A 19675-nucleotide genomic window follows, 5' to 3' on the forward strand; every position below is an offset into this window, starting at 1 on the left:
AGGGGGAAAGGGAAGGAACGACAGGAAAGGACAACTGGGCAGAGAAGGAAGGGACGAGTCATCATGGGGCAGGCCAACTGGAAACTGGGGAAGGTCACAGAACGATGGCGAACGGGGTTGCCGCCCAGCGAAGCCAATGACGATGGGCGGTGGCTTGGAGTGGGTCATACCATACGGTCACAATACCATCAATTCGTTACCAGACATACCAACAAAGTCGCTGACGCATTTGTTCATCGTCAGCAATGAGGTGTTAGGTACTAGTTAACTACCTATTCATTCAAACTATCAGTACGAGTACTCATCGAGATTCATCGAATGATCCACTACGAGGATTCCACAGAGTCCGAAATAATCATCACAGACGAACGTTGACTAATACAATCCAAAGCATCTGGTCCGTTCAGTCCACGTTTTCTCTTGACATGAACGGCCGACCAGAAACCGCCCACGAGGACAACCCTGAGAAGGTTAAGTTAGGGGAGAAGCCCAGACCGAGTCCACCGCCTTTTGCCCTGGTTGGGGTTGAGGGCGACTAAGCCATGCTCGTTATCGAAGAGCATGGTTCAAGTTGAAACTTGACCCAAAGACCGAGCGAGTGGTGCAGCAAATCGAGACTTCGAGGGACTGCATGGTGACCATGGTCAGGCCGGCCTCCGGGCGAACCTGTTTTGCGCTGGTGTCTGTTAGCTCAGGGAGCTGCAGCTTGGCTGCAGGATAACCTTTACACCACCACCGTGCTTGCGTGGTTGTTGCCGAGCTGGCCAGATTGCCGAATCGGGGTAGATGGCCAGATGCCACTCAAGCCAGTTGGTGGTTGGGCCAATAATGGTCAGTTCGGGAAGCCCGCGCCATTCTTTCAGCATGCATGACGCCATCAAGGCAGAAGAACCAATAAAGTTTGCTCACAATGGGGACCTGGGGGTCCTCTCAGACGGCTATACCGATTGCAGCCCACCACGGGGCCGAACTCGAGTACTGATTGGGCTTGATGACAGAAATTCCCCCGATGGTGGAGGTGCCCTGTCGATATGCATAACCCTAATCCGGACGAGGTAAGCGCCTGTAAATTGATTGGCAACTCCGCTGACTGCTGCATCTCCCGAAACGCGGTGCGTTGGAGGGCTTCAAAGTTCGAGCACAAGGGCATATGTGGATTAATTGAACAACAAACAGGATGCCTTGAGTTAACTGCAGATGAGTTGTCGGCTTAACCCTTTCAAAACAACAATGGATGGTTTGTTGATGAAGATCTTCCAGACCGCCTTTTTTTTTTCCTTTCTCATCCCGTAGAACCCTAATGCATCCAATCAAGTTAGGACCGATTGGTCACATCGAACAATTTGATTATCCGAGCACAAGATAATCCTCTAGTATGAGTCTATATTCAAGATGGAATTGGCGCTCTGCGCATGGCCAAATTGCACACGCTGTTCCTCGGAGTGAACGAGGAATATCAGGGTTGGCCGGTTAGGTGATTGAGTGTTCCCGCTGTTCCGTGCCTCCTCCGACACCCGAACATACTCGTCTCATCCCGCTCCTCTTCCCGAGTCTGCAGTGCACAGACTTTGTTCGTGCCGATCACGCTGATCAACTTATCGATAAGTCGACACATCGATATGAGTTCATACTTGCATCTATTCATACGAAGAGTATGAAGTTAATTACTCCGAAGTCAGCGATCCATCCAGATCGACAGGAGCCATGGATGGTGGACGGTGGAGTTTGTCGGAAGCTGAACTGACAGAGATAGCATCTTGGGCAACCAACGAGGTACTAATCTTGTATGTACATACAATAATGACGGGTGGAGGGGTACAGTCTACGAGTGCTGGGCTAGGATCTCGTTTCAAACAGCGACCAAGATGACCAGACCACGTCAGATAACGTCTCCTGCATGTACTCCGTACCAATGCGATACCTATTCAAGGGATCCAACAAGCGGTAAAGCACCCCTGAAATAAATGGAACACTAGGAACGCCTTCGAGAATTCCTGTATGGACCAGGACCGGGTTGCCCGGTCAGCCCCTATCAATGCCGTCGCCCAAAGTAGAACCCCCAATAACTATGGCAACTTCCTATTCAAGAATTAATGGTTTGTCCCCAGCAGCAACAGCGGACGTGATTCCTCTGAGCCCTTGCTGGAAAATCATGTTAGTGTTCCGGATGAGTTGGGCTGGATCAGTGGAATTCGCAGAAGCCGCCGTGTTTTGGCCGGCAACAGAACCCGATCTCGTGTCAACCGAACCGCAAAGTGGTGAACTGGTAATGTATTTCTGGGACAGCCAGCGAATGATTGACCAATCCTGCCCGGTCCCAATCCAAGCTTTGGCTCACTTTGCCCAATTCTGAGAAGACACATTTTGATGTAGGCGAGGCCAAAAGGCTTGACGTTTTACCCCGCATTCTTGCACGGTGTCACAGCATCTGCACTGTGTGCAGCGACCGGTCAGGGTGTTGCTCCAGACTGGCTGACTTTGAAACGGAGGAATGGATGCCCTGGCCAGCCCGACGCGAATGCCGATCAATCGCCATGGCAATTGAAATGACAACAGGCTGAAGTTGAACCGCTGAGGTCCGAGGGATGTGTTTTGACTGTTGTTTCCATGGAAATATATTCCAGTCCTCGTACGGAGTGCTCCGTACCCCATTCCTGATCAGCATGGCCACCCTACCGGATACTCAGCAACATTATGATTGCTGTCCAGCTACGACGAGCACGAACTTGCCTAGACTGATTGTGACAATGCCGAGCTGTTGACGTTGACGGACTCCAAGGCAGGACCCGGGATCGGGCCACCCTCACTTGGATGAGAGGCTGTGAACAAATGATGTGGCAGATTGATGTCTGTGGGTGCCGCGAAAGGATGGGGGTCACTGGGGGTACCGGAGATCTGCTAATCACATATTACGCGCCAGATTTTATCGACAATCTGTTACCCAGCGTTCAACATCTGTCAATTTCTCAGTCGGATCACTCAACATGATGACAGATTGGTTCCGCTTTGACCATCGTGTCACCAATCACCGGACAAGAGTTAAACCATTTTGCTCAACCCATCCCAGTGAGATGCGAGAGCACTCGTGACTCGGCAATGGCACTGCGCAGCAGTCATTTCCTGGGAGCACGTGACACTCGAGATTGCCTGCCGTGTCCATGTTTCCATGTCCTCTGAATGGTTGAACCAGTCGGGACCGGGTCGAACCGCATCGTTACTTGTTAACCGACGTGTTTCGCCGGGGTGTTGAGGAAATTCAACTGATTCAAGTCCTGACTCAAGGCTCTGAACCCTGCCGCGTTGGTCCAGAGATCATTCAATATTTCCCGTTTTGGAAGAGTGCTTAATTTTGATAAGATAACAGCATGCTCCCTGATTGGTTGATTTGTTGGCAGAAACACCAAGGTTCTGGAACCCGGTTGGCCGCGGTGTTGGCCTCGGTGTGCGAAAAAAGCATGCGGTCGCGTGCATTGAGGTGAGGTTCACAATGACCGACAGAAATACATAGCCTGATGGGCCACTTGGGAATCATGATTTTTTCAAGCGGCTCAACAACAGCCGCTCGCATGATGACCCGCCCTGTCATTTGAAGGCCTCTGAGGATAGAAAACGTTCGAGATCCAGACACTTTCTTAGCTTTACGCTAAGGCGAAGATCGAAAGCCAAGACCTTATCAACAGGACATTCGATCTGTTTCCACATCAGGAATTTTTTTCGGGTTTCTCTCCCTTTTTTTTTTCTTTTTTTTCTACAATCCCGCGCTTGTCGCAAAATGTCACTCAATTTCTCAGAGTATTTAGTGTGCAACGGGAAGTTTTCTCTCACAATCTCTCCTCTCTCCTCCTTTCACATTCCTCCTCCTTGAGACCCGCGGCCCAACGGCGACACAACGGTTCCACTTGGCCAGCACAAACAAACATCCCAACCCTCCATTCATTCCAGATCGTCTCAGTGCTCGGAGAAAAATACATATCCATTAGGCATATTGTTTGCATTGTCCCCACATAAGCTCCGCCTTTCGGCCCCGTGTTTTTCGCTGCCCAAAGTCACTCCTGCTGCGTAGCCACCAACCATGCCCATCATTGACACCTCCAAGGACCTCGACGCCCTCTTTCGACAGCAGGTACAGGCCTCGCCCGACGCTGTAGCGCTCGAGGATGACTCATCGACATACAGCTATGCGGAGCTGGACAGCAAAGTCGACGCCCTGTCGCAGCATCTGCGAACCCTCGGCGTAGGCCGCGACAGCCTGGTGGGTGTGCTTCTGCCGCGCAGCGCCGACTACGTGATTGCCTGTTTGGCCGCGCTGCGGGCGGGCGGCGCCTTCCTGATCCTCGAGCTGGCATACCCGCAGAACCTGCTGTCCGACGTGGTGGACGATGCTAAGCCAGTTGTCGTGATTACGCGCCGAGCAGAGGCCGGCAAAATCAAGGGCTCCGTGCCGCTGGTGTTGGTCGACGAGCCGCTGCCGCAGGCCGTCAACGGTCATGCTCGCGACCTGCCTCCGTTGCCCGCCGAGGATGATCTGGACCGCCTCGCCTTTGTCTCATATTCCTCCGGCACCACCGGCAAGCCCAAAGGCATCGCCAATCCGCATCGGGCCGCGGTGCTCTCGTACAATCTGCGATTCGCCGTGCAAGATGTGCGGCCGGGGGATCGCGTCGCCTGTAATGTGTTCTTCATCTGGGAGATCCTGCGTCCGTTGATCCGCGGCGCAACCGTCGTGGCCGTGCCCGACGATGTGAGCTACGACCCCGCCGCTCTGGTCGATCTGCTCGCGGCCAAGCGCATCACCGAGACGCTCATGACCCCAACCCTCTTCGCCACTGTTTTGGCCCGTCATCCACACATCGGCGAGCGCCTGCCGGATCTGCGCGTGCTGTGGCTCAACGGCGAGGTGGTCACGACGGATCTCGCCCGCCGAGGCTTGAAAGCACTGCCCAATACCCGTCTCTTGAACTGCTACAGTGCCTGTGAAACGCATGAGATTGCCTGTGGAGACATCCGGGAGATGCTGGACGAGGAGTCCCAGTACTGCCCCGTTGGCCCGGCCTTGGATCCCAAGCACACGTATATCCTCGACGAAAATGGTCGACCGGTAGAGCAAGGAACGATTGGAGAGCTCTGCATTGGCGGTCCGCAGCTGGCCCGGGGATACCTGAATCGGCCCGAGATGACCGCCAAAGCGTTCACGCCCGACCCATTCGATCCAACCCCGGGCGCCCGGATGTACCGGACGGGCGATTCCGCTCGACTTCTTCCGTCCGGACTCTTGGAGATCACGGGCCGCATCGGCATGATGATCAAACTCCGTGGATATTCGGTTGTGCCTGGGAAGGTGGAAAATGAAATCGTCAAGCATTTGGCAGTCAGACGCTGCGCTGTAGTTGCCCATGGTGATGGGTTGGAGCGACAGTTAGTTGCCTATATTGTTCGCGATAAGGATGATGAATGCGGAACCCGCCCTGCCGTAGACATCAACGAGTCTGGCCACAGCCCGGCGGCTCGTCGCGTGCTGTCCCCGTACCTAGCCCACTATATGATTCCTGCCCTCTGGGTTGAAGTCGACGAGCTGCCCACAAATGCGGTTTCTGGGAAGGTTGATCTCAAGCGGCTCCCGCCGCCGCGCAGCCCCAGCCCCGTCAACGGCAACGGGCAAAGGAACAAGGACCCCATCACCCTCGATGCGATCGCCACGATCTGGGCGGCATCGTTGAAGACGGCAAAGGAGCTCATTCGCCCCGAGGACGACTTCTTCGACCTGGGCGGGCATTCCCTCTCCCTGGCCGATGTCTCTTCGAGACTCTCGCGGGCCTTTGGCTTCCGAATCCCAATCACTCGCCTGGCCGAGAACACGACGCTGGCCGGCCACCTGCAGACCGTCCGTGCGATACGCGACGGCCACACTGCTGCGGTGCAGGCGGACCTCCCCGCTGTCCTGCGCGCAGACTCGACCCTGGAGGACGATATCCGACCGTCGAAGAATCAGGAGATTCGATCCATCAGGGACGCAGATACGGTGCTGTTGACCGGCGTCACGGGCTATCTCGGTGCGTTTCTGCTCAGCGACCTGTTGGAACATACCTCGGCGCATGTGATTTGCCTTGTGCGCTTCAACGAGCCAGTCGAGGAGGACCAGGCGGGTGGCGTTGCGCGCATCCGCCGGAATCTGCTGGACATGGGATTGTGGCGTGACTCGATGATGGAGCGCATCGAGGTGCTACCTGGAAATCTTTCCCTGTCGCGCTTTGGGTTGTCCTCGGAAGCGTACGATGATCTCGCCGCGCGCGTGCAGGTCATTGTCCATGCCGCTGCCACCGTCAACCTCGTGTACCCTTACGCTGCGTTGCGAGGCGCCAACGTTGGTGGGACAAGGGAGATCCTACGCCTGGCGTCCAAGAGCGGCGCCACGGTGCAATACGTGTCCACCAATGGCGTCCTACCGCCGTCTGGAGAAAAGGGCTGGCCCGAAGATGCTGTGTTGAAAGTGGATGATGTACCCACAAAGTTGCTGGACGGCTACGCGCAGACCAAGTGGGTGGCCGAGCAGTTGATGCTGGAAGCCAGCCGTCGAGGAATGCCTGTCAAAGTGTATCGGATCGGCACCGTCAGTGGTCACAGCCAGAGCGGCGCTGCGAATGCCTGGGATCTGCTGTCCGCATTGATCGTGGAATCCATCCGCCTGGGCTATGCCCCGGATGTGGAAGGCTGGAGGGCGGAAATGACGCCGGTAGACTACATCAGCCGTGCCATCATACACCTGGCCAGCCAGACTCAGCGGGAGCAGACCGTCTTCCACCTTGGCGACCCGGACCCGATCGACTTTCGGTCGGTCTTTGAGAGTCTCAATGAGCTCGGCTATCCCACAAAGCCCCTCGGTTGGGATGAGTGGGTGGCCCTGTGGACGCAGAAGCGGGGCTCGGTCAAGGGCGGCGATGGCGCATTTACCGTTGACATTCTCCGCAGCGGGATGCCAACTGTCGAATTCCTCCGGGACATCGTGGTTCTCGACGACGCCGCAACCAAACCCTACTGTTCGAGCCTAGCACGGCCCAAGGTCAACCGTGCACTGCTCGAGATTTACATGCGACACTGGTTTGCGAGAGGCTGGCTCCCGCGTCCGCCACGACGTAGCAACACTCTCCCTGTTGCAGTCGCCCTAAAGGGTCCGCTGAGCGGCCGCGTGGCCGTGGTCACCGGTGCGTCATCTGGCATTGGGGCTGCCGTTGCTACTGCCCTGGCAAGGGAAGGCTGTCATGTGGCGCTGGCGGCTCGGCGGCTGGATGCGTTGGAGGCCCTCAAGCGCAAGATTGCTGGCAGCGGCAAGGTCCTGATCCGACAAACCGACGTCACGGACAAGGCCCAGGTAGAGGCACTCTTTGCCGCGGTCGACGCGGAGCTTGGCCCTGTCGACATTCTCGTCTCGTGTGCCGGCGTGATGTACTACACCATGATGGCGAACGTGCAAACGGACGAGTGGGAGCGAACCGTCGACGTGAACTGCAAGGGGCTCCTTCACTGCCTTGCGTCGACGGTGCCCGGGATGCTCCGTCGCGGCCGCGGCCACATTGTGGCCATCTCGTCCGACGCCGGGCGGAAGGTGTTCCCGGGGCTGGGCGTGTACTCGGCGAGCAAGTTCTTCGTCGAGGCGACGCTGCAGTCGCTGCGTCTCGAGACGGCGGGCAGTGGGCTGCGCGTGACCAGTGTGCAGCCGGGCAACACGGCCACGGATTTGCTGGGCATGTCCACCGATGCCGAGGCGATCAAGAAGTACGGCACACCATCCGGGGCGAAGATCCTCGATCCGGAAGACGTGGCCAATTCGATTGTCTATGCGCTACGGCAGCCGGAGCACGTTGCCGTGAACGAGGTGTTGATTGAGCCGAGGGATGAGCCGATTTGACATGAATGATGATATTACGATTTACGACTGTAGATAGTCATGTTAAGAAACTGTTATCTCAGCGGGATTTATCTTGAATAGCAACAATCATCCTGTGGGGTGGTAGTCGAGACGCTTTCATCTGATGGATGATCCGGCTGGCTCGGGGTGACTAAGCACAGCTATCGCGCCGATATGATTGGCCAATGGCTCCTCCACTTCCCGAAATGATCAACCAGTCATTCACCTCTCAAGACGACGTTGCTCAGGCAGCTGAATTGATAGAGCGAGAGAAATGAAAGAGTCCCGTATCAACTCGGGCCCAGTCGAACCAGAATGACCGTTTCCCCGTCGCGTAACCCGCGTATAGAAAATCTAGACGATGATCAGTCGCGCTGTGCGACGGCGCCATGAGTAATAAGCACAGCCGAGGGGAACCGTCCAGCTCGAATTCGCCGAATGCGCCGAATGTGATTAGCGGCGGCAACGGCAAAGGCAACGACGGCGAGACGATCACTGCGAATACTACTAATAGCAGTCACGGTGCGGCGTCGATTGCGGATTTGTTATCGTCGGCAGAAGAGCCGGAACAGTCGGCGCATTCGGAGCAGCCCGTCAAGAGGCCGCGACATTTCATTGCGACGGTGGTGAGTCGAGCCATGCGCGGGGACGGGTTCGCAATCGCGAGAGAGAGATAAATCAGAAGATTGACGAATATGTTGGCATTAGGCATGCGAGAATTGTCGGTTGAAGAAGACACGATGTGATGAGTCACGGCCGCGCTGCGGCTTGTGCAAGTCGCTGGGGCTGGAGTGCGTGTATAGTGAGCGGAGGACATCGAGGTTGGGAATTCTTTCATTTGGCGTTGAACAATCGTCCTGATGAGTGACACAGGAGAGATCAGTCTCTCGGCCTGATCATCAGTACGCTGCATCGGATCGAGACCAAGCTCGAGTACCTGCCGCAGAACATCGCAAATGACCTTCGGCCGCTCACCGAGCAATTGACGCAGGTGGCCGAGGTGAGTCGTAGTCCCGAGGCAACGGTGGTTCGAGCCTCGTCGTCGCATGCACCCCCCTCGCAATATACCAGCCCAGCGGAGACTCGCCCTTCCGAACCCGTCAGCGGAGTCTGGGACGCGGCGGTCGGTGTCTCGCGCGGGCAGAAGGAGATTTCTTTCAGCCAGCATGCCGTTCCCCTATGGCCCGGAGCACGCGCCCACCTGCCGGAGCGCCTCCTGGCCGCGTACGACCAGCTGGGGAAGAACTACGTCATTGACCTTGAGACCGCGCGACCTCCGCTGCCCATGTGGCTACGCCCGTATCCGATGCAGTTGGCAGAAGGGGTGGACTGGCTTGAGGCGTTGCCATTTGCCGTGGTCAAGGGGCTTGCGGAGGCGTTTTTCTCCCTGTTCAACACGTTTTCGCCGTTTCTGGACCGCAAGTTCTTCTTCGCATTCACGCTGGGCAGTGTGATTGAGAATGGTTTTGCGTATACGATCGAGTCGTGCCTGGTGCTGAATGTGATGGCGCTGGGATGCCTCGCCGTCCGCGCGTACCAGGAGGGCGATTTCCCGTTGCCGGGGAGCTTTGGCGATTCGTTTGAGGCGCCGCCATGGATCGAGGTGACGGAGGAAGAGCCGCCTGGTTTGCGGTTTTTCAATGAAGCGAGGAAGAGAATTGGTTTTTTGATCTGTCAGAATGATCTGCAATGCTGCCAGTTCTATCTGCTGTCTGCGTAAGCACCCCCTTTTAGAAAAAGATCGAAACTCTTTGCTGACTTGGCCAGGATGTACTACGCGTATATCATTCGTCCCATGGACTCATGGGCAATGCTCAATCGAGCAGCGGCCTGTTGTTTGTCCATGCTCACAAAGTACGCTTACTCCCCGCTCTTTAGACCTCTGCTAACAGATCCCAGCCGGGACGTCAACTTTGACGAGTGGGAAGGGGACATGAAGTCCCGCGCCTTCTGGAACACCGTCATGCATGAGACCATCCTCGTGCAGGAGCTAGACCTGCCATCCAGCGGGCTCGCCCGATTCGAGGACTACGTCCCGATTCCAAAGTTCATCGACTTTAGCCCTGCGGGACTACCGGCGAACATCACGTCCATGTCGGATCCGAACGAGGCGTACTTTCAGTATCACTTTCTTGCGCAGGTTGCGCATCGGATTATTCTTACTCGGATCCGGCACAGTCTCTACGTTTTCTGTATCTCCCCTCGCCACTCCCATGAATCGAGTGGTTCATTTACTAAGGCAATGCGAGCAGCCGAATCCGAAGCCGTGCCCCGCCCTGCCGTCAGCGCCGAACTACACCATCAAATCGAACAATGGCGCCTCAACCTTCCCGCTCCGATCCAATTCTCCAACCCAGACCACGACACGAGCCCCTCGCCAGTGAGCCCCCGCACCCGTCCCTCCACCGCACGGGAACCTTCTCCATCCGCGATGGAGCCCACCACAGCACCCTCCCCCGCCGCCGCCGTCGCCGACAGCCTCCTACGCGCACGGTTCCGCATCGCGAAATTCCACATGGGCCGCCCCTACATCTACAAGGCCCTTGCCGTCCCCCCCAACCGCCTTACGGACGATGACCTCGAGCAAGTCCGCAGTGGCCTTCGCTACGCAATGGACTGGCCGGTCATTCAAGGCGTGTTTCGGCGCATGAAGAGCTGTATCCCGATTAAATTCGCTTTTTGCTCACAGTAACCTCCCCTTCCCTGCCCCATTCTTTCCCATCCCCCTTACTGAAGGGTAAAAAACAGATTCTTTGGCCAGATTTTGATATTCTATTGTATCGCGCATTCCCCCGATCCGCGTCTTCGCTCGACGCTGCCGGCGGACTGGAAACGGTGGTATGGCGAGATGCTGGCGTTTATCGAGCATTGCGCGGCGTTTAGTCCCGCGGTGGCGAGGGATTTGGAGCTTCTGAGGCTACTGCCGATGCCTTGAACAGGTGATGTGCATACTGGGTACCTACCTAGGTTGCTTCTGGTTATTGATTTTTTTTTTTCGGGGGTTTCAGGTTGTAGCATGTTCGATCCATCGGTACCCAGAGAGTACCTATGCGACCCATGAACCACTCCTTCGCGTGTTTGCTTTGTTGCTCGACAATAAGCAGACGATGAGAGTGCGGATTACACTCAAGAAATGGTCACTGCAGTGTCTCTATGTTCTGAAACTTGAAATTAGCTCCTCTAATGACACCAATGCATCATGCAGACAAATCATACAAATAAAAAAAAAGGCTAACATGATCCAACACCCAACAAAATAAATCAATCATGAGCATGACCATGCCAAACATCGTATAGAAAAAAAAATCAATCTAAATCACAAAACAGATCGGGTATCAAACTCGACTTTATATGCCCCATGTTGTTCACATATCAAATGAGATGACCAACAAAAAAGACAAGAACGACGAGCGAGACAAGCACCATCGCCGCATGCGGAGGAGGAGCATTGCTCCGCCCGCCGTTGAGATAATACGCCGCCCCGAGATAACTGCAGGTGATATCCCCGCTGGGATCACGCCAGCCGTAGGATGCATTCATCCACTTGCCCTCGGGGCAAGCGAATCCCAGCGCGGCGGGACATGTGCGGACGAGATCGCTGCAGAGGTCGTGGCAAGGGAGGATCTCCTTATAGGGTCCCGGCTGGATTTCCTTGTCGATCATCGGGTTCCGCGACGCGTTGGTGACTGGATTCTTTCTGAGCGGGTCGTCCGGAGGGATGGATGTGCCGTTGGCGAATTTTTGCCCGGCGTTGCGCGGTTGCAGGAAAGGAAGGTCGCTGGAGAAGTCGTAGCAGCGGGGGATGGTCACTGCGCAGAGCCATTGCTTGTATGCGAGAGCGCAGTCGTCGCAGGTCACAGCCAGGGAGTACATGGATGTGGAGGACGTGTTGCAGGGGATGAGAGAGAGGGATTTGTTGAAGTTGGCGTAGAGATCTTTGGCGTAGTTGTCGTAGAGGGGCCGGAGATCGTCCAAGGGCATGTTGGGGCGCGACGGTACGGCATAGGCAACCTCGGAGCAAAAGTCGAGGTCGTACAAAAGCGCGCAATTGTCATCTACTCATATGTCAGGGCACAGTCAATGGAGAAAACAAAAGAGGGAAGACATACCAGACTTGGTGGTAAAATTCATGGCGCGCCAGACCGTGCCGCCTCCTCCAACAACACCATTCCCGGATTTCGTCCCATTTCCATCCAGTCCCAAGATCCCGTAGTATGTCGAGCTCCGGTTGAGATACGTGACGTAAAACTGCTGCTTCGGTTTATTGCCCAGTCCCCGATTGGTTATGCTGGCCTTGATGGCATCGTTGCCCTTGCGCACCTGCGCGTGCTTGCTCAGCGCGCAGTATGATCGCTCCAGACCCGATATTTCCGTGTTGTTGATGTTGTGCGCAAAGATTGTGTACGGAGGGTTGATGCTCATCCACTCTTTGTAATTCTCCGAGTCGGGGCTCGACTGCGTCGTGTTGTCCGTCACCAAGAGGGCGGAATGAATGTCTGAGTCGATAAAGAATAGATTCGGCTCCGCGTCGACCACTTGGAAAAAATAGTCGTCGATCGACGCGGAGATCCGATAATTGTAGACGCCGTCGTAGGCACTCGAGTTGGGTGCAGACACGCCAATGTACACATCTCCATCCGCAGATATCTTCGCACTCATATAGCCAGCATCTGCCGTGTACACACTTTGCTTCGCTCCGTCGGCATCCGGCCCGGGCTTTTCCTGAGACGTCGAGATATACACCCGCAACGGCGGGGGAGTTGGATCCGCGTCCCTCTTCGCGTTGGGCTTCTCGCACGTGTTCAACGAGATATATACCGGGACCGTCGCACGTTCAACCAAATCATCCGCCCGTTTCTTCAGCTCTCCACGGCCACGGCCCTCATCATCAATCCTATTATTCTCGTGCACGAACTTTGGCAAACCCGGTGTCGGTGGCGCATGGTCTCCCTGGACCTCGCTCTTGGGAAACACCCACCATTGCGTCTCGCCCAATCTGATGTTACTTTCCTCGAAGTTATTGTTGTTTATCGACATCGTGTCGGCCGACTGTCTTCGAGCGATGGCCGGGAAATCATCGTTCTCAATTTCCTCGACTGCACTCTCGCCGAACAATAGTAATGGTAAATGGTTCGTTTCGTCGGCCGGAACAGCCACTTCAGTCGCATACACAAACCCGCCAAGCCGGACCGTTAGAAACACATAGTAAACTCCAGCGACAAAGAGCGTGGCCGCGAACGAAGCGACGAAGCGGGATTGCAGCGGTGTCAGCTTTACCGTTGGAAGTCGCATCCTCACAGAACCGGAGCTCGAAGCCCGATTTGGATGGAACGCGGAGGCGGGAGATTCTGGGGAGCCAGGACCATGATCTCTCGCTCAGCTGGAACGATTTCAGGCGCTCATTCAGCCCTCGGTGATTTCTCTTCTCCCTGCAAGCTGGAGGATTGCCAGTCTGTTATGGTTCCTGCATCCTGACCTGAGGCATGGACTGCGCCACATGATTCGTCAGTCTCGGTCACATGAGCACGTAACGGTCATGCAGCTGACTTGTGGGCCTGTGGCTGGGGACTGTGGCTTGCCTTATGATTATGTAATAATATCACGACTCGTCACGTGACCGCCACATGTCTGGAATACGCCCTTTGATTGGTCGATCTTCCGATGTATAGGTACGGAATATGCACATACTCGGGACATTCAACCAACATCACCAGACTCATTCCGCGATTGTTTCACCCGAATCCGTCATAGACATAATCTGATCTGAGCGACATCGTGAGCTTCGATGGCGTCCAATAGTCCGTCATTGTAGGATAGCTTCGTTGGCTCGAACAAACGTCGAAAACAAACATCGAAGATCAAAGCCGAGTCATCGCAGGGTTAAGCCGCACAAGGTTTCTGGGCTTGGCAATCGGTGGGTTGTGATTGGTCATTGTTGATGAGCATGCACGAGTTCAAAACTACTTCGTAACCCTAAATTGTTCTGTCAACTGGACCATGCAGCTTCTAGAAAGAGCTCAGTCTGTTCCGTCCCATCGCATCGGACCCTGATCTCTTGATGATTGGCTTTTGGGGGAAAGGGTTCTCTTGTCATAATAGTACAGACAGAAATTCTCCGATTGTCGTTAGAGCAACGCTTGGATAATGGATACCTTTTCGTTAGCGAGATCGAGGATTCATAGTCCTTGTCAATCACACACAAGGTGACCATCTCAACCGGGTACTCAATGCCTTTTTGAGTACTACGCTTCTTTTTTTGAACGGCTGTGATCTTCTGAAAGGGATAAATGCTAGCATTACTTGTCCCCTGATGGCGTTCTTCCTGCCGCCTTTTGTAGAGAAGAAAACTTCTGGAGGGGTTGAATCATAGCAACATCTTTGGAAATCGATGTGGCGTTAGATGATACCCAATAAATTCCCGCTTACGGGATTTGAAGAGTTTTATAATCATCCCTTGCAGCTAATAGGACACAACATCTACTAGAAGCCTAGATGCAAGTTGCATTGCTCTCTATTCCCTCTTAGATCCGTGAGTACTTTCATACGCAAAACCGCAGGCGTGCTAGATCCACCTATGAAATCTGCAATTATTCTGCACGTGGGAACTTTCTGTAGATGACCATGTTGGTAATGCTGTCTATCCCACTACACAAAGGATACCAGGAAGGTGTTGGTCTTTTCAGATGCGTGAAACCACGGATAGAGCAGGTTGGTATAAGTATCATAAAAGATGGCTAAAAAATGGCGATATAATATCAATTGCAAACTTCCATCCTAGATAGATATTGTCCCTCTTCTTCCTTGGCTTTCTTTGCTTCGAATGTTGCACGAAACAGCCGCCTAATTGACAACTGCCGTCTGCACTATTCGACAACATGCGAGAGCTGTGGATTTGGTTCAGTGCCTCCTTGGCGCTCGTCAGGGCTCAACCTCCTCCGGACAAAGATAATCCCCATATCCTACACTTGCCGTCTTCATTGATCAACGACACCGCCCGAGAAAATATCTTCAAAGACTGTGATGACCCGCTCGTCCATTCTGTCGATTCCGATCCCGTGGCGGCCTGGAGAGGGCTCGGTTGCTTTGAACTCCATGGAATTCTGGATTACGACTGGTATATCAATCAGAGTCACACGAAGCTCTCTTACGTCGAGTATGGAGTCCTGATTATCAGCCATTGTCTTATCAGGGGAGAGAAGTTGACATTGGATTTCTTTCGTTTCCCCTAGATACATCTCACACAAGATGGGTGGCCCGAGCAATTGGCGATGCAGGGAGATTGATAATATACCTTGCAGCAGTCCAGATGTTCAATGCCGTCAGACTGAATTCGCCTGCGGGTAGGATGACTGTTTGGGAGAATGTTGATATAGGAACTGACGGATCACAAAAGACACTTGATTCTGAATTCCCTCGCAAACGTCCACGCTGTGAGTATCGAGCATTGCCTGTCCACTGCAACAATCTTACTCACAGCCTGATCCAGATGTATGCTCGTGGTTACAACGGTCTACTGTCTGCTCATGACAGATTCCAAGACGATCTTCTGAGTTTCACCGACGTCTTTGCACCTGAACTCACGGTGATTGACTGGCTGGGAGATTTGCTTATCCCAATGATAACCCTAGGTCTTGGATTACTGGGCGAAGCCACAGAGAGATGTAGGTTGATATCCACTTACCAATTAGACAGGAGTAGTTACTAATAAACCTGCTCTTAACTCTTCAGCTTTGAAAACCATTGCGAAAAACTTAAAGGCCATAAAGAAAGCGGAGAGAGAGAGTAAAGGCAAAGGTTCAGCGGTGGATGAGGACAAGCTGGACAAAGAGCTGGACGAAAAGTACAAGCATATCAACGACAAAATCAAGGATGGCATTATGTTGGCCGCCGGTATGGCTCAGCCTTATTCACGGCTTTATCTCCCCGAGTAAGTTCTGCCATGGCCCTGCACTAAAATGATTGATTTTGAATATGGATCCCTAACCTATCAAGCCAGGGAGTTAACGGGAGAAACAACTAATGCAAAAGTTTCCTCTCTCTTGGGCCATGTATACGATCAACTCACAAGAATGCAAATGATGCAAGTCAATCACCTCTTCAACGGATCATCGCACAGCATGTCCGCCTTGTGGAGGATCATCGATGATGGGACCTTCGCCCTGTTCGACGGCAATAACACCCTGTTCGATTACCATGAGGAGGCAAAGAAAATGTTCATTGCTGCACTCATTCCGCAGGCCTGGAAAGTTGCTCCGGGATTCGAGGAAGACAGGGAGGGACTCGAGCGCAAACTCGTCAGTTCTCCCACGTTCCTGTAAGCGACAGCCCTTAAAAAAAAAAAAACCTCTAGACTTTCAACGAATCAATCTAAAACCTTGGACAAACAGTAAGACCGGTTCCAAATGCGGTGAGAAACCATCGCAACTCGACGTCTATCCACACGACGGTGACTTTGTCGAAATCTGCCACAATGACGAGCAATGGTATATCATCCGCCTGGAGGCCACGTTTGGCGGAACCCGTGGATCCTTGGAGCAACCGAGATGGTGGTTCAAACTCAGAACACTTCCCGGAACGGACGTGCTCGCGAGCGAGAATGGGTTCCGGGGCGTCAAGGGGACGGACCTGCTAATCAGCGCTCTGTCGGCCTACGAGCAGTCCAGCCAAAAACAATTCTGGTCTCCGTCAGAGGAAGCATCGCTGATCAAGGAGGATGGGTCTGGATATGCATTCCGGTTCACAGACGGACTGCATACTCCCGGTCTGGTTCAGATGCAGGTGTGCACGGACTGGGACAAGATGCAGAAGGTTCTGCGCAGGTACACCAATTTTAATCAGATGGAAGAGATTGACAACCCGGAATGGCCTTGCGGTTTCATTGAGGATTGAGAGGGCAATCCATCGGAGTTTTGAACCTGGTAACTACATCTAGTAGATCTGATGTCAGGGATTGCTTTGGTTTTAGAACCTTCCACCCTGTGATAGATGCTTAATGGTCTTCAGATCGTGTACAGTACATGCAGAACCATACTCTACGTCAAGTGAATATGTACGGAGCTTCTATTGAACGAATTGAAGCATCCCCTAGGTATATACACTGATACACAGACATTCAAGCACAACTTTTAGGACTCAATGCCGCCAACACAGCATGATAAGAGCCGAATCAGAACAGCCGGAAGTATCGCGCAAGGATAGTGCTGATGATGACCACGAAGCAAATAATGCCAACAATGCCAAAGAACCAACCAAGGCCCTCGCTGTCCTGGCCCGGGACGGGGACGTTCATCCCCCAAAGACCGCAGATCAGGTTCAACGGAACGAGCAAACTGGCCAGCAACGTCACCTTGCTCAGGATCCGGTTAATGTGATTGCCGAGCGAGATGTTGGTCACACTCAGTTGGGCAAGGTAGTTGCTGTGCGACCGACTGAGCATCTTCTCGAAATGGGTCAGGTTCGACATCATGGTCACGACGTGGTCTTGGATATCGCCAAGGTACAGGCGAATGTCGCCGCGCGGCGTCACCGAGTACTGCTCGTTGCAGCGCTTGGAGAAGCCTCGGATGACATCTGCCTTGCCGCCCAGAAGGCGCATCAGGCTCATGACCTTTCGGCGCAAGTGGCCGATACGAGGCAGGAAAGACTCAAAGTCCTCCGCCCGTGCCACGAAGACGTGGTCTTCAATGGCCTCTGTCTCGATTTCCACGTCGCGGATGACGGGACCGAAGCTGTCCACGATGTCGTCGATCATGGCGTAGCAGATCCAATCACTGCTCAGGGCCACATAATCCCGTAGCTTCCCAATGCGCTTGCGGACGTTGGCCGCATGCGGGTTCTCCGTGAAAGAGAACGACAAAACGCCATCCCGATACACCACCATGTACAGATTGATCGGGTCCAGGAACCTTTCGCTGTTCTTGTCCATCTGGTAGAAGGTGCGGAAGCAGACAAAGTAGTATTGTTTGAAGAGCTCGACCTTCTCGCGGACTTCCTGGGTCATGATATCCTCCGCCGTCAAAGGATGGATGGAAAACGCTCGGGCAATGGCACCCAGTTCTTCCTCCGTGGGGTCTAGGACATCCAACCACCACACGCCGCCGTCGGGACCGAGCTGAAACAGGTCGCGGAAAGTGTCGCCGGGAAGGCATAGATCACCCAGTTCGCATGCATGGATGGTGCTCTGAGACTCCGAGGAGAAGAAGCTGAATCGGGTGCGCTCATTGGCATTCGGCATGTCATCCAGCGAGTTCTTCTCGTCAAATTTGCCCTCCACCTTCTCCACGTGGCCATCTTTGAAACCGTCCGAAGACGACCGTTCCGGGCTGGCATCCGGTATCACAATTGTGGGGACATCCTTAGCTTGATGGCTCTTGGGTCGCAAGTCATGGAACACGCGAAGATTGTGGCTCTGGGAGCTCATGCTGTGCTTACGGCGGGCCTGTCGGGACTTTCTGTGTGTAGCAACGAACTCCTCAAGTTCCTCGTAGTCGATCACAGGAATACGACCAGGCTCCCTGTATGAGTGATCGCGGGCGCTTTCTGCAACTTCAATCTTGCCATCTCCCTGCTCCAGACGAATAGCACTCCCGTTGCTAAAAGTGGGCCGTCTTACGCGGCTGCCCCCGGACACGGTCCGCTGAAGGATGGTCTCAAAGTCATGGTCGGTGTGACTGCCCATGGTGTTGGCACGCTCGCGGCGACGCGGGTCGGCAAAAGCATCGACTGAGTTTGGAGGAGACGAGCTCCCGGATGTGGACGAGGCGCGGGAGTGCGGCTCCCCATCCTGCTGATTGCGGCTGAATCGGCGATGCCGATGAGAAGGGTCGATGGACAGGCGTCGGGCAAAGTCGTCGATATCCCGAACCGAGCGATTATCATCCTCATCGTCAATGACTGCTTGCTGAAAGTCCCGAGAAATTGGCCCATCCTCGCAGTACCCGTCCTGAATCTGGCCCAGAACGGGGCGGGTGACCGGCTCACCGGCCTGATCCGGCTGATCAATGTGTCTCTGTCCGGCAGTCGCGCCGGACCCGGCGTCAGGAGTGGGATCGTGGGGATCCATTTGGAACCGGTGATCATCCAACTCAGGGACGGGCGTGCTGAACCGCGTCATGGACTTCTCGGAGCGAGGCGACTCGGACATGGCGAAGCGGTCGGTGACGGATGCACATTCAGATGCCCATTCCAAATTGAAGCGCCGTCGCGTCGCGGTCGCGAACCGACGCCAGCGTCAAAAGACCAGCAGCGACTGGTTTCCGATCGCACGAATTTATTCAAGTCTGCGACACACTGAGCCAGACCCTACGAAAGGGTCTGGCACGACGGATGTAGAATATCGAGCTCCAGAATGAGAACACGGGACGCGGAGGTCAAGTTAGGGAGGTCGGGTATCGCCCCCACCGAAGACCCGCAGCTTTGGGCCCAGGAGAGCGTGGACGAAGGAGACGTGGGAGAAGCGAAGGACCGCCAACTTGGCTGATTGCGAAAATCGCGACGAGCGTCGAAGGCGCGGAATGGTGGTGTTGGCGGGAACCGTTGACTAACAGGAGGGTCTCTCCGTTAGTCAACCGGGAAGAAAGAAAACGGCGCTTTATCGACAGTGTCCCGAGGACGGCTCGAGTTTGCAGTCGAGAGGCTCGGAGGAACGAAGGGCGGCGTATCGAGAGAAAGCGAATGCGTCTTTCTCTCGATGTAGGAGGAATGAGCCTAGGTGCTCTCCAAGTCTCGATCACGGAGTGCGGCCAGTTCTTTCGACAATCGATCGGGAGCAGA

At 54.4% G+C, this 19675-nt stretch overlaps 7 protein-coding genes across 7 annotated transcripts; 4 read left to right on the forward strand and 3 right to left on the reverse strand.

The window, feature by feature from the left end:
- Positions 1-549: 549 nt before the first annotated feature.
- VTN31DRAFT_7254 (uncharacterized protein) lies at positions 550-878 on the reverse strand (the record flags this gene model as incomplete). The annotated part of the gene is made up of 2 exons (XM_069407955.1): positions 550-666; positions 723-878. 2 exons carry the CDS (start codon positions 876-878, stop codon positions 550-552), a joined length of 273 nt encoding a protein of 90 aa, XP_069257752.1.
- Positions 879-4072: 3194 nt separating this feature from the next.
- On the forward strand, positions 4073-7903 carry VTN31DRAFT_7255 (uncharacterized protein; the record flags this gene model as incomplete). Its single annotated transcript, XM_069407956.1, has 1 exon — positions 4073-7903. The coding sequence occupies one exon, from the start codon at positions 4073-4075 to the stop codon at positions 7901-7903; it is 3831 nt and encodes a 1276-aa protein (XP_069257753.1).
- Positions 7904-8292: 389 nt separating this feature from the next.
- Positions 8293-10838, forward strand: VTN31DRAFT_7256 (uncharacterized protein; the record flags this gene model as incomplete). The annotated part of the gene is made up of 7 exons (XM_069407957.1): positions 8293-8529; positions 8612-8724; positions 8777-9619; positions 9671-9757; positions 9803-10095; positions 10156-10591; positions 10652-10838. The coding sequence occupies 7 exons, from the start codon at positions 8293-8295 to the stop codon at positions 10836-10838; spliced, it is 2196 nt and encodes a 731-aa protein (XP_069257754.1).
- A 437-nt stretch (positions 10839-11275) lies between these two features.
- Positions 11276-13195, reverse strand: VTN31DRAFT_7257 (uncharacterized protein; the record flags this gene model as incomplete). The annotated part of the gene is made up of 2 exons (XM_069407958.1): positions 11276-11958; positions 12013-13195. 2 exons carry the CDS (start codon positions 13193-13195, stop codon positions 11276-11278), a joined length of 1866 nt encoding a protein of 621 aa, XP_069257755.1.
- A 1583-nt stretch (positions 13196-14778) lies between these two features.
- Positions 14779-15834, forward strand: VTN31DRAFT_7258 (uncharacterized protein; the record flags this gene model as incomplete). The annotated part of the gene is made up of 4 exons (XM_069407959.1): positions 14779-15056; positions 15297-15333; positions 15390-15564; positions 15632-15834. The coding sequence occupies 4 exons, from the start codon at positions 14779-14781 to the stop codon at positions 15832-15834; spliced, it is 693 nt and encodes a 230-aa protein (XP_069257756.1).
- A 186-nt stretch (positions 15835-16020) lies between these two features.
- Positions 16021-16792, forward strand: VTN31DRAFT_7259 (uncharacterized protein; the record flags this gene model as incomplete). Its single annotated transcript, XM_069407960.1, has 2 exons — positions 16021-16217; positions 16291-16792. 2 exons carry the CDS (start codon positions 16021-16023, stop codon positions 16790-16792), a joined length of 699 nt encoding a protein of 232 aa, XP_069257757.1.
- A 277-nt stretch (positions 16793-17069) lies between these two features.
- VTN31DRAFT_7260 (uncharacterized protein) lies at positions 17070-19046 on the reverse strand (the record flags this gene model as incomplete). The annotated part of the gene is made up of 1 exon (XM_069407962.1): positions 17070-19046. The coding sequence occupies one exon, from the start codon at positions 19044-19046 to the stop codon at positions 17070-17072; it is 1977 nt and encodes a 658-aa protein (XP_069257758.1).
- Positions 19047-19675: the final 629 nt, after the last annotated feature.

This window comes from Thermomyces dupontii (genome assembly GCF_041956625.1).
Source record: "Thermomyces dupontii strain NRRL 2155 unplaced genomic scaffold VTN31scaffold_9, whole genome shotgun sequence".
Taxonomy (NCBI): Eukaryota; Fungi; Ascomycota; class Eurotiomycetes; order Eurotiales; family Trichocomaceae; genus Thermomyces; species Thermomyces dupontii.